Below are 14,582 nucleotides of genomic sequence, written 5' to 3' on the forward strand. Positions count from 1 at the left end.
TTCTTACTGTTTTTCTTTTTGTTTAATTGTCAACATTTTTTTTTTTTTTTTTTTTTTTTTAGCAGACAACTCTCTTTTGCATTCAAATCCTTGGATTGTCACACACTTAGTACAGTAATGAGAGAATGCAGTATTAGCTCTAATTTCAGAGGTTCTGCTCCATGGGCATCTACCATCTCAGAGAAGCTGTCATCTTTTTCCTACCATAGCAGGTTACCCTGTTAGAGCTTCTACAGTAGCAGGGGTTGGGAACAAGAGATAGAGAGACATGAATGCAGAGACCCAGTGAGTCTAAGCTGCTGCTGTTCAAGAGATCAACCTCCCAAAAGTCTTTAGGATACTTTTTTGCTTGAAGAAGTAAAGAAAACCACAACTTGTCACTAAGTACATTGATGAAATGTAGCTGCTAAATTAAAACAAATTATTTAAATACTGGTTTTTAATTTTAATATTTTTTGTTTTAATTATGCTGTTAAAATTTTAAATTAATATCTTAGTATATTCTCTGGCTACGTTTAAAGTCAATTATCTGAATTTTGCATTACATCGTGAATGAAGGTAGCAGCAAAATAAATGTCAATGCTTTGTGCTTCTGGATGATACTGAAGTTACAAAACAAGTCAATTTATCAGCATTTATCAGACTTGCCTGTTCATTTTGCAGTATATTGACTTGTCCTTAACTTCTGATTTGTGTTTGTAGAATGCAGTGCTGGATGTCTAGAGCTATGTGCATTTTCAGTTACAGTTCTCCTGGCTTGCATTTCACTTAATATAGTAATTTTCTTTAACTTTTTTATCTTCCAGCACACATGCTACAGAAAAAGGAAAAAAAATCTGGCCTAGTTAGTGCCATTTCCTGGCAGTGGCAGAAGCACAATATACTAAATATTGTTAATGTTGCTTATTATGTTGAGATCTTTGCTATGAATAGCTTGCATAGTACTTTGAAGGAACAGAGGATTTAGATAAACTGTTCCTTGTTGAACCTATATGCCTGTCTTTCTTCTAAGATAATTTTTATTACAATAATCGTGTTTCAGAGGGGATTGCATTGTAAAGATGGTGCCCTAAAACTCAGGGGCCTTCAGAGAGGAATGAGGAGGCAGCAAGGAAAGAAGCCCTGCTTCTGGGGGGGCATTAGTGTTGATACAGGTCTTCAATTATCAGACCCATCAGTGGTGAAATTGGTTGGGATAGAAGGAAAGATAAGAGCATAATTACTTAATGTGGGAAATTAAGCCTTATAATTTTTAATAAAGCTTTAGAACATTTTCTGCTTTCTTATTTCTGCTTTCATTTAGGTTTGTAGTCTTGTTTTCATGTTGCATGTTATCCCTGTTTATTCACAATTTTTAATTTCTCATTATAGATGCCCACATTTGAGATGTTTTGTTTCTCTGTCTTCAGACAATTGCTGAATGAAATAAATAATAGGAGTTAGGAATAAAAGAATAAAGGCAGGAATTAGAAATAAAAATATCATTATAAAATTTTAGTTATATTAAATTAAATATATTTACTAAATTTATCACTAACCCCCCTCAAAATATTTCCTGTGATGAATTGTTATAGGGGACTGAGTAAAACCAGAACCTTCATCTTGTACTGGTTTGAGTTTGCAAAACTGGTAACCAAGCAAATCAGGGGTTTTTTCTTAGGATGACAAAATGAGGTAGTTGGTTTAGACACTTAAGTTTGAAGTATTTTGTGGTACTTTAGAATACTTTTCAGGGCAGAGTTACATTCTATGAGTTCTCATAAATAAAACTCACAGATATCTCTAGTATTTACTAGGATTATTAAGAAAAATAGGTCTGTTTCTGGAAAAAAACCCTCTTTTTTACAGAAAGTGTACATTTTTTTACATTAACACACTTTAACCATGGAAATTCAGAGTATCCAAAGTTCAAATGGCGACCATGCAGTTCTCCTCCTCTACAGAGATGAACAGTTTTATGACTGTTTGAGAGGGTAAGAATCACATCCAATTACAGCAAGTTTATCCTGCATTTACACTAAAAAATTGTTCTAGTAATTGCACTTTTCCAATTGCTTTAATGCCAAGAAGGATTCAGAAATGTACATCAATAATGATACTGAAAGTGTGGTTTAGCAAAGATTTCCCTGCTGTTCTTTGCTGACCAAGGAACTACATGAGGAGCTTTTCTCTGATAAAGAAAAACTATAGAATGTCAGAGCCTCTTTTCATTGTTTCTTTAGAGTTTTTTTCTTTAAGATTTCAGTGATATTAACCTGACCTTGATTCCATTCTAGTTAAGAAACAGCTGAAAAGCATGCTCTAGAGGAGAAAGAAAAATACCTGAAATATATGTAAAAAATTAGTAAAAATAGTTTTAAACTCTTATTTTAAAAATTGGTTTAAAAATTCATTTTACTCTGAATAGCAATGTTGATAAACATGTACTGGTAGCAGGAGGTCTTTAAGAAAGATGAATTGCTGCTGTATTACAAAATAAGTTTCATAAGAAGCTTGGAAACAAGAGCCCAAAGCAAATGGCAAAGCTGATTTCCACTGAGAACCATTCTTGCTTTTAAAAGCCTCTCCAAGGTCTCAGTGTTAACCCAGACCTTTCAGCCTGTAGGTCTGCCCTCCTGCAATTCCTGAGAACGCCAGTCCTTGGCCACGTTACAATCCCAGACACTGCATTTCTGCTAAGAAACAAGCAAGCAACCAGAAGAAATTTGGACATAGCAACAAGTTACTGCAAGGTCTCCAGCACTTCTTACATCTAATTTTGCTCTCCCAGCTAAGAATAACTTTTCTCTTCATTCTCTGGAGGGGAGGGCTGATGAAAATTTTGAGTGAACCTTGAAAGAATAGCAGCTCTCATTATTCACATGTTGCTTTCCGAAACCACAGGGCATCTGTATTGTGCTTGTCCAGGTGGGCTTGTTCCTTTCTTGTAGTTCTGTAGGGTTGCAGGTCACATTCTTACTGGTGTGTTGGGGTGGTTTTTTGTTAATGTTTTGGGTTGAGGGTTTTGTGGTACTTGAAAATTATCATATTGTGCACTTTCCCCACCACCAGCAAGGTTTTACTTGATCATGTTTGGACATCAGAGGGAGTTTCTTCACAGAAGGGGTTGTTAAAATTGGAGTGGACTGCCCAGAGAGGTGATGGAGTCACGATCCCTGGAGGTTTTTAAGGAAAGTCTGGCCATGGCACTCAGTGCCATGGTTCTGGTTGACAAGGTTGTGTTGGGCGATAGGTTGGAGGCAGTGATCCCAGAGGTCTTTTCCAACCTAATTGATTCTGTGATTCTGTTCTCCTAGGTTAAATTTTTGAATGCAAACCTTGTGAGTATTTTTTCTTTCCTCCTCTGTTCATCTTTGCCATTACCATTTTTATTTGAAAAGTGAATTGTTGTCCTCAATGGAGATACTCATTCCAGAATTCCTACAAATTTTCTAAGCATGTCCAATGAGTACCCTAAAGCATCAACCAAAACACATTGGAGGAACAATCCCATATGTCAATTTCCATTTCTAGATAGATCAGTAATTACTGCATGGTGCTAAATAAATTCTAAATACTTTATGATTCACTATTTCCGGTAATACCACAAAGTTGCCTGAAATAAAGATAATTCTTTACCATTAGTCACATAGCAGGTGTCTGTCATAAGCATTATGTTGCTGGATGTTTACTAAATATTCTGGAAGACTGAAGGTACTGTTTTTTTCTCGAGGCTGTTTTTAAAAGAAAAATAGGTCTGTTTCTGGGAAAAAAAAAAACCATCTTTTTTTATAGAAAGTGTAATTTTCTAAAAATTAATAATTTTTGATATAAAACCTTGTTTCCAGGGTTTGGATACTAATAATGCTGGCACTAGTCTTTGATTCTCCTTCAGAACACTGTAAATCCATCTTCTCCGTACATTGTAAAATGTGCAGTTTTTCTTCCTTATGAGGCTCCTGGCAAACTTTATAGTTAATACAAAGATATGCAGCAAATTAGGTATTTATAAAAAACAGCTGAGAAACATTTTTTTAAAAAAAGAAAAAAGAAATAATTTACTTTAGAGGGTAGTTTTTTACTTTGTTAGTTTCAAAATAACATATTGTTTTCAGAGCACAATTAGTATCTGGTGGCCAGCTACTATATATATTTACAAAGTGTTTCTTATCTCCCTGTTCTTTTGGATTGCAAACCAAGAATAAAAAAGCCACCTTGCTTATTTGAATTAAATTTTATTGCCATACCTTACATAATTTTTACTAATTTTTTGACTCCTTGGTGTATGGTGAAATACAAATCAGTAATCTTCTTGGTCCATTCAATTAATATTTCTCATAACAGGATTGTGTGTCATAGCATTTGGCAGTGCTTAGTTTAGCTAATGTCCAGATAATATGCTCTGAATGCATTGTATTCTGGCTAAGTAAGTTAGGCATTTCAGTAGAAACCAGTGTGACTAATGTGCAATATCAAATTCTCTAGGACTTGCAGTTCTATATATGCTTGAAGAATGCATGCATAAAGCACAAGCCATTTCATAACCTTGACCTCGGTTGCATCACAGCATTTTGTGCTGGTGTTTGCACTGGAAGTGACCTCTGCACCCATGGGTGACTGATGTTCTCCACCAGAGTGTCCAGTTCTTCATCACATTACCTGAAAGCCTGCTGGGGAGTTCAGCTTCAGCAAGGCCTTTTCACTCACGTGGGCTCTCCAGTATGAATGAAATCCTTCTTAGCCCATTTAAAGGATATCTTCATGTTTGGGAAGCAGAGAAACCGGTCTAGTTTGATAGGGTCTTGCACAGGAGGCCAGCATCTAAATATCACTACAGGAATGCTTAGAAACAGCTCTGCGTAGCAAAGGGCAGTGACTACCTGTGATGATTGCTCTAGGCAGAGCTGAAAAATTACTTCTTCTAACCTGAATTCTTCAGTACAGAAACATTTTTCTTCATATAGATAAATAATATAAAATGTGATTTCTTCTAAATGAAAAAGTGAATGCAAACTTTTTAAGATCATTAGAAATAACTGTTTTCATGGGAGAGACAGTAGTGGATTAAATGTGAAACTGACATAGAAAATCTAGGCTCCTTTTCCATTTACGTTGTGAACTGATCTTGTTATATTAGGCCCAAGAATTTCTCATGAGGGGTTGAGTAAACTAAGATCCAAAGACCACTGGAATTAAGATAAGATCAAGGCATTTGTTAAACTGACCTGAAACTTTCCTTTGTTTCTGACTTACCAGTACTATGTTTATGTCAACTATTTCAGGCTTTCTTTATGATACTATTTTGACTATTCAAATAGTATCATAACCTATTAAGACTTTTAAGAACCTCGCTGACAGCATGCAGAGATTGAGTTTGGTAAAATGATGTTTTCACAGTAAAATAAATCTAATGTAATTCATCCTTCCTTACCACAGCGTTGCTTTCAATTGTGGAGTGGAACTTGGGAGTTAGCAAAGCTGGTCCTTCCTCCATCACTCTCAGGACATGGTATCTGCTATGTACAGAAAGGGTTTTAATTTCTGGGTCGGCCCATTTAGCAGCATTCTAAAAAATGTAAGGTTTATAGAGGAACAAAGATCCAAGATGCTATGTTCTTGCTCTGACTTTTTTTCCCTTCTTTGAAATTAGTTTTGCCACATGATGGTCTAATTTACATTGTAAATTGTGTTCACCCAGCTTGGGGGACAATTAAGATATAAACAGGTGTTCATAAAAGTATAATTTGCCAATCAAAATAAACATTAGATTCTAGGGATTTCTGATTATCATCTGAATGATGGGAATAGGACAGTGAGTGAGGGATCATTTTCCCCTGAAAGTGGGAGGAGAGGGAGGCAGAAAGGTCTTTGAAGATCTAGTTTAATTGATTCCTAGATGTAACCTGCTTTTTCAGCTGGGGCTTTCTGGCTTCCCTTCAAGATATGGAAATGATGAAAGACAAGCAAATACCAGCACCTCAATAAATGATCCACAAGTTCTTTCTTTCAAGAGGGAATGTAATAAATTCATGCAGAGTAGAAATTAAGAGAAGTTTTTTAAGTTTACAACAGCAACAAATTTAAGGACTCGCTTGAATTGTTGTGGGATGTTCTTTCCAATGAATATTAACATAAATACATGTTCTGTCTGTTTGGCAGTGTTCTTAGCAGGAGAATATGTCTGTACTGGAAGATGTTTATGACTTTTGTTCTGATGCATACCTTGGGCCCTGGCAAGAAGGAAGACTTCTCTCAAAGTGTTGGCAATGAGCAGCCATAGAAGCTAATACCTCTTCAAGGGAGAGCTGATTGGAGATAACTATGCTGATTAGAAAAGTACAAGAGGTTTAAGTGGTTCTCCTGAACTTGGAGACTTCAAGTACTATTGCCCATGGTATTTTGCTCACAGCTTGGAAAGCTGGCATAGAACTATGCAGTCTATCTTCCTGACTTCTCTGCTGGCTTTCCTATTTTCTCTTTGTTCTAAAGGTACCAGAATCAGTAAGGAAAGCCAAAAGAAATCTCTATCAGCTCTTGCCTCTGTTGTTGCATGTAACTTTCTGAAGAGCTGTTAGCTACATCTAAAAATGGAGAACTGAGAAAAGGAAAGCCAGGGAAAGTAAAGACATATCTGCAAACTGTAGCTGTAGGAATTCTGTAATAACAGCCATACCAGTATTACAGTAGCATGGAGAATGTCGCTCCTCTTGTGTATTGGATCATAACCAGTAAGGTTAGTAGCTGTATGTAGCAGTCATTCTTAATAAACTTCTTAACCTGCAGAAATTTTACATTATCCTGTGACATGATAGCAACAGATCTTGGGAAGTTTAAAATAAACCTTAGGTTTCAAATCATTGTGAGTACGAACAAAAGCTTCCAAGTGAGGGCCCCTTTCAGTACAGCACCACTCACTAACCCCTTGTGTCCCAGCAGGCTGTGGAGGAGCGTGCATCCTCCTCTGCCCAAGACAGTGCTGGCTGTGACCCAGACTGCAGAGGTTATTGTTGTTGATTTGTTGTCAGCAGGTTAACAGAAGGTTTAGCATTGGTTTCTCTGTCCTGCCAGATGAAATGTTGGGCTGTGTAAGGAATGACTAGTGCTCAGGTTGTGTTCAAGGCAAAGCCAGTCCTTTCTTTGGGAAGAAGATGGAATATATTTTCCCTGGGTTAAATGCTCTGGGCAAGAAAACAAAGCACTCATCACCACCCCACCATCCAAACTGTTCTTCTGTCAGACAGCAACGCCCTCAGGTTTTCTGGAACAGCCACAATCTGTGATATTCAATTGAGCGCAGGTCAGATCTTGAGCAGTACAACACCCCTAAAAATCATGGATGCAGGCAACTTCCATATGACTGGACCCATTTCATGCTTAGGATCAAGTCAGTACCAAATTAATGTTTCAAACTTTCAGTGCTCTTCCTTCCCTAATAGCTGTGTAAGCTTTGGAGTTTTCTGGCTGCATGTTGAATATGGGAGGATGAAAGGAAGAAGTCTGTACTTCATTGAAGTCAGGAAATCCTGTCTGTGTTCATGGCTCTTAACATGACTTGTTAAGCACTTTGGAACACCTTACTGAGTATCTCTGTATGTGTGCTGATACAAAGTAGAAATCCTTATAATAAACATCTTGCTTCTAGAGGTTACAGAATCATTGAGTGGCTTGGGTAGGAAGGAACCTTAAAGATCATCTCCAACTCCCAACTCTCCTGCCAGGGACACCTTCCGCTAGATCAGGTTGCTCAGAGCCTGTTATCAGGAACATCATTATGGGTGCCTAATGAGAGGTATCAGTTTGTATAGAATTTTATTGTTATAAACAGAAAAATAAATTACATTTGATTTCTAGAGGCAGAGTAAATAGTATTTTCTTCATTCTTAAAATGGCAAAAGTGTCAGGATAAACACATAGTAAGATCATATTGGTAGGTCAGGATCAAAGCTTGCAAGTCTACTGTGTCCAACATTATTCTCTAAATTGTGTTGACTACTTCTGTATGGCAAGTTTTTATATATCCTTTGGGGTTTTTTTTTCTTAATTTTTAATTTAAGAAAAGTTAAAACTTTTCTCAACTTTCAAAGTGTGTTTTTTAATAAAGAACATATTTGGTAATGCATATATTTCCCTATATAAAATAATTTACCAGCCAGTCATGCAATTCTATTTCACAGTGGAAAGCAACACCATTAATCCTGTGAAGTGACTGGGATAGGACAGTTCTTAATCATGGAAGTCATACTTATCTTGGGCAACTTCTGGAAAGGCAGAGGGGGAACAAAAAATTGAGCTTCATCAGTTTATGAAAGGAATTGTATGAAGTAATTTCCCCTAAACAAGACTGAACATAATGACAAAAAGTCCCACGAGCCTTGTGGGTTTCATAAATGAAGAGTAATGTTGGGTACTTGTCTGAGTTCAAGAAGTGTTTGGACAACATTCTCAGGCACATGGTGTGACTCTTGGGGTATTCTGTGCAGGGCCAGAAGTTGGACTTGATGACTGTAACTTCCCTTCCAGCTCAGCATATTTTGTGTTTCTGTGATCTCAGTCATCATTACAAAGAGTCTTAGTTTTATTTTAGCCTTAATTCTGGTGAACCTAAACCAAATAATTATATCAGCATGTATTAAGAACTGCTATTTTAGATCTACCTAAACTGAACTCTGAAAATACTTTTTTTTTTTTTTGTTGCCCTTTGTTAGTAGGTCCTTGTGGTTCTAAGTAAAAAGTCATAGCTGCCTGATTTGTAGTGTGTAAATTTCTGTTCTTCTGTTCTCTTTAGATAAATACGGGGCACCGGTCACAGTTGACTGTACCAAGCACAGAGATGGGAAATCAAAGGAGTCAGACTTTGGAAAGCAGCCCTTTCATGTCAGACCTGCTGAGCGATGTCCCCTTTGCCCTCGCACCACATGTGTTAGCAGTGCAGGGCACCCACAGTGACGTTCCTGACCGACTGCTCACCTACGACATCAATGAGAATTTATCAAGATTTTGGTATGACTTTACACTTGAAAATTCAGTGCTTTGTGATCCATAATGTTCTCTTTATCTTTTCTGCCTCTGTCAAGGAACAAGTCTTAAATTGAAGATAAAGACTTACTGTAATTGACTTAATATTTTGGGGGCATGCTGCTGGTATATCAAAGGGATTATTATTCACAACTGTGATATATTTCTTAGCTTTAGGTGAACTATAACTTAGTACATTAAATATTCCATTTATTTCCAAAGAAATCAAGCCTCAGTAGGAGACTGGCTGCTGGTATCTACTTCCAGTAGGTAGGCTGCAAACACAAACATTTCATTACTTTAAGAGGAAGTCTATGTCTCAACTGTTTTGTTATTTCAATTAGTTACAAAACACATAGATCCTGTTACAGATACTAAGATCACCTCTTGATTTTGTAAGATAGAAACAAATATTAATGCTAAAGCGATGCTGCTCTGCACTACTGGACAGAGAGCTTTTCAGTGAAACCAAGTTTTAAAACTCAGAGTTAATTACAAGCTCTTAAGTAATCATTAAGACTTAATAGAATTGGTTAAACTTACCAATTTCAAAGTGAAAATCAGTTGCTTCCTTCCCTTTTCCAGTAGATGGTATTTTGTCTGTCTCATTTTGTGCCTGCCTGGAGAAGTTGTCCCCGCCTGCCTGTTGGCTGCTGTTTGTTCTCATTACCACATGTGTTCCTGATTTATATACAGATCAGCTTTTCCATTTTAACCTCTTTGCCCCCTGAAGAAGGAAATCTCAGGACACGTACTTTTAATGGTCACACCCTTCTTTTTTTAATTTGTGTGCCTGAGGTACAGATGGCAATGTTTAACAACAGGAAAGCATTACATTGTTTCTTATCCAACTAAATTAAACTGCTAAATACCTAAACACACATTCTCACAGACCACTGTGTCCCCACTCACAAGCTTTGAGCATATTTTTACCAGCTAAGACCAGAGCTGCTCTTCCAGCAGCAACAGCTCTCTGATGTCACATCATGATTTGTGATGAATGTGTGACCTGTGGCAAGCACTTGTTTTCTCTCTTGGGGTACAATATATATATTGTGATAAATGTTGGTGGATATTTTCCTATATTTTTTATGCTCTTACACTCTTGTGGTAGCTTAAAGTACATATATTTTCAGACTTGGATCCTCTTACAGTATTTGAGATAAATACTGTAAAATGATGAAGAAATTACATTGTGAATATGTCTTAGGTTGTTAAATATTCATGTTTTAGATTTTTTTAAATGTGCATATTTCATATTTTTGAACAGCTATGTTCTTAAATGTTTTGAAGGTATTGTTTCAAGGGGAGTATCTGTGCTGCACTCAAATAAAAATGCCAATTAATAATGAGTTATTTTTTATATGTGAGAGTTATTACGTGGTTTTACCTATATTGTTTACTACAGTTCTGACCATTCAGCTTTCATGGGAACTTGAACTTAGAAATTCAGTTTGAAAATATTTTCAGTGTCATTTAAAATTTAGTGTCCTTCTAATAAAATATATCACACTCTCATCTGATGGATTCTGTGTGCTGTGTTGGTGACTTGCAGTGGTTTAGGTGGCATCCGTGACACTGCTTGGAGAATAGTATGTCTGGGAGCTGGGAAGTACTCAGGTACTCCAGCCTTATAAAAGGAGGAATTAATTTTATGAAGTTGTTTAGAACTGTTTTGTTTTTTGAGATTTTAGTTAGCACATACCCAAATCACTAAAATAATTTAATTATTATTTTATATCCAGCAGTTAAAAGATTGGTCATTCTACAAATAGCATGTTTCTATTCAAGCTGTCCATTTGGAATCTCAAATGTTTCTGCAGTTGAGCTGGTCTAGAAGCAGAGCTGTAAAGCACTGTTGAAGACCAAACAAACTCACCATACTGGTTCTTTATTTGCTAGCTGACTTGGAATGTAATTTTTTGCAATCATTTTTTGCCTAAAGTTAGACAATTTATCTAAAATAATTACATCTTGTCAGGTTTGAGCTCTGTTACGTTCACAGGTGTCCTTTCAAAAGGAAATCAGCAAAGGAGATTAGGGAGGAGATTGTATTCACCATGATGAGAAATGTGGACAGTAGGTTTAAACATTTGGTCTTCATCTTTAATTGTCCCCTGTAAAGGGTAAAATTTCCGCCCAGCAAAGTATCACTAATGAGCAAGGGTACTGGGAATGTATCTCCTGAGTGCCCTCCCTTTAGCACAAGCTGGGGCTCAAACCATTCCCATGCTTGAGAAAGTGCCTAAAATTGGATTGATGCCTTATGGCACTAGTTCAGAGGTAAATCAAAGAACAACTGCATCCAAAGCAGCCTGACACAAGGCTGAGTGTCCCTACAGACAGCTCCCTGGTGACAAAGTCAGAAATGGAACCAGACAATGTTGTGTCCAGCAGGTCAGTCAAGGTAGTGGTTACAGATCTGGTTTCTGTAAAATGTGATCCAAACCCTGATATAACAGTCAGCAAATACACACTTGTGTGGTCACAAAGGAGAGTGTTTCACCCTAGAACACTTACAGAAGAAATGCAAAGAACATATTCACCATGGCAATTACAGCATCTCAAAATAACACAAAGTTTATTGCATTTTTAGCTGGGGAACCTGTTATGTTCACAAAAGCACTGAAGCAGCCTCCTGGGCAAGATGAGCGGGTTGTTCTGAACAATAGCATAAAACTGGAGCTTGAGAAACTGCCCTCCTCCCCACAACCACCCTTTTGTTATGACATGATAATCCATCTTGCTTTGGGTTTTCTCTGCTCAGCCTAGTGACTAGGGAGAGGAACCAGAAGTGCAACTCCTAGGGGTAACTCCTTCCCTTCCTGAGTAACTGCAACTCTTCCACTGATGACAGGGCAATTCCAGATTAACCAGATTTCTTTTTGGAGCCAGAGAGTGTACAACAACAAAAAGGCAGAATATCCTCCTTAAATTCCAAAGGTAGACTCCTGTTTAGTGCTGTAGGAAGACGAAGGTTTAATAAGCCAAGCTGAGTTCATTCAGCCTACCCTGCTGTGCTGCAACTTTTCATCAACGTTAAGCCTGACTTTCTGTAATGAGCTCACAAAATTAGAAAGCATGTGTGTTAGGCCAGAGTTCTTTACATCAATACATCAAATTCCTTAAACTAAGAAAAAAAATTAACTTCTTGTATCCTCCACTGCAATTGTGTTCTTTCTTTACCAGTAGATATTTTTTGTACTTTGAGTCTCCTATAGAACTACAACCTCTGCTTTTCAATGTACTTCTGAGAGATGAGTTCCCACAGACCCTTTCTTAGCTCTTCTGCCTGAATCACAGCCATGGAAACTGAATGAAGTGCAGATGGTAAGAATATGATGACACTATCATAGTGGTGATCTGAATCAGGACATAAATCAGTATCATGTCCCATAGTCCTTTTTGTGTACATGTAGCAGACAGCACAACAGTGCCTAATGCCTCTGTACACTAACATAAGTAATGGGAGATTAGCAGTGGATCACATACTCATTTGAATATTTTGGAACATCTTAGTCTGCAGCCTTCCGTGCAATATTCTTTCTAAATTGTGTTTTACTCCAAAAAATAGTCATATTCAATTAAAGTTTACTTTCTGATGCAGTATCAGAATAGCTCAAAGAGCTTTGTTGTATCACAGCTCAATGTTTTGTCCCTTCTACAGAAGCAGAAATACGGTTGTATGCTTCATAAAATAAACCAGAAGTTGTAAAGCTTTCAGCAGGTTATGATGAGATGTTGAAGAAGCCTTTTTTTAATTCTGTAGCAAAAGAGAGTATCTAGTGATAGAAGTGGAAGTTATGGTGACCCCAGAATGATGCAGCAGCTGTAGACCAGAGACAAGAGAGTGCTTAGTTCTCCTAGCCAATTCAATTCACTTTTCCTTGCTGCAAAGATAAAATAAACTCTTGAGATCAAAGATCTAATTTACAAGGCTGTCCTCTCAAGTCAGCTGACACATGCACTTCAATAACAGAACATAAAAGAAACTGCTCACAAGCAAACAAAAAAAAAGATGAGCCTTGATTACAAACATCCTTCATCCAACTCTTTGTGGCTATTAGCATTATGGTTAGAGTAGCCTCTCACATCCAAAGGCTCATGTAAGTGTTTTGGGAGGTCAGCTTTGAGCAGCCATCTAAATCTCACTGGAAAATAAGCAGATGGGCTCAGAAAACAAGGCCCCAGGTGGAATAGGCCATCACAGAGGTGGGAATTACTTATTTAAGGCAACTGATACTAGTAGAACTTTAGTCTGACCTTGTCTCAGCCTTTTTATGAAGAGTTCTGCTATTTGTCTGTTTTCCTTTAGAAAATGAAGCAATATGTGATATGCTGTGAGCTGTAATGTAATTTCCTTTTTCACCTGTTTTTAAAAACTATTGGTGATCTGCTTGGCTTATTCTGCTCTTAAAGACACTTCTAGATTCTTGCATTTTGTTCCTTTAGATTCCTCTGAGTTTGTCTATGGTATGTTTAGATAGGGCTTATGTAGAAGACTTAATGTTTGTATTTGCAATTTATTCAAAGGATCTTTTTGTTGTTATTTGACTTTTATGTCTTCTGCAGTTTGCCTAGTTCTCCTTCAGTTGTCTCTCAAATAAAAAACATCTACACTTCTCCCTCTATTTGTTGGGGTAGAATAGAACATATACATTAAATTTATCCCAGAAAGGACTGCCAAATTTTAGTTCAGGTAATAGTTCAGGTAATAGTACTTGCAGGTATTACATATTAATCATAGTATAATTATGGCTAAAAGTGGACACATGGGGTTAATGTTCACTATCTTCTAATGTAGTTCAATTCATGTTATAATTTAACTTCTGTTTTGTGGGCAAAGTAGGAAAGTGATGTAATGGCAATTGATACTGGTTTAATAGAAAAATTTAAAACTTCCTTTTTACCAGATGTAGTTTGCTGCATATGCACCTACCCAGGGATCAAGTTAAAATAACTACTTCAAAACTAGAAGTTGCCATCCTGTTAATAAACAGCATCAATTAAGAGGTCATTGATTGAGAAATGGAAATGTAGTGTTTTGCTGTAGATCTCTCAAATGCTTTACAGTACAAGTCAGTATTAAGAGTCATCTTGAAACTTAATATCATATATTGAAGACAAATTTAATCCTAGGACAACTGTAAAAAATAGAGTGAGAACAAAGATGGCTGACGTATTTTGCTTTATTTAGAGGCTAGCTAGCTAAATTATTTCACGTTGCAGTTATTCACATCAGAAATTTTGTGTAGCACTGTTGTTATAGCTATTGATTTGTACAAATCTGAGAGAAACTATAGGAATAAAGCCATTTTCCAGGTTTTGTCCAAAACTGTTCACCTTCATTAATCAAGACTTCTGAGTCTTCTCAAACTCAGAGAGTTCACCACTACCTCCAATGGCTGTCTCTTCTTCTGAAGAAAGCTGTACCCTATGTTAGAAACATCAGTACCTGGGAGATACTCTGCTCCATCCAGCTGGGGCTGATGATTTCCAGCATGGGGCATATTCTGGGAGACAGACATCTCCAGGGTGGCAGTTCTTAAGGAAAAGATGTTATACATAGATACCCTGCAGGTAAAAGC

At 37.0% G+C, this 14,582-nt stretch overlaps 1 protein-coding gene across 7 annotated transcripts in view; it reads left to right on the forward strand.

Moving 5' to 3' along the window:
* UMAD1 (UBAP1-MVB12-associated (UMA) domain containing 1) overlaps positions 1–10,512 on the forward strand; it is a 78,650-nt gene extending 68,138 nt beyond the window's left edge. For all 7 annotated transcript variants that reach the window (XM_021538360.3, XM_021538364.3, XM_085567357.1 and 4 more), the window contains one exon: positions 8,765–10,512. In XM_021538360.3, coding sequence (XP_021394035.1) covers positions 8,765–9,022 — 258 coding nt within the window. In that variant the 3' untranslated portion in view covers positions 9,023–10,512. The remainder of the gene's footprint in view (positions 1–8,764) is intronic.
* Positions 10,513–14,582: the final 4,070 nt, after the last annotated feature.

This window comes from Lonchura striata, chromosome 2 (genome assembly GCF_050655825.1).
Source record: "Lonchura striata isolate lonStrDom1 chromosome 2, ASM5065582v1, whole genome shotgun sequence".
NCBI lineage: Eukaryota > Metazoa > Chordata > Aves > Passeriformes > Estrildidae > Lonchura > Lonchura striata.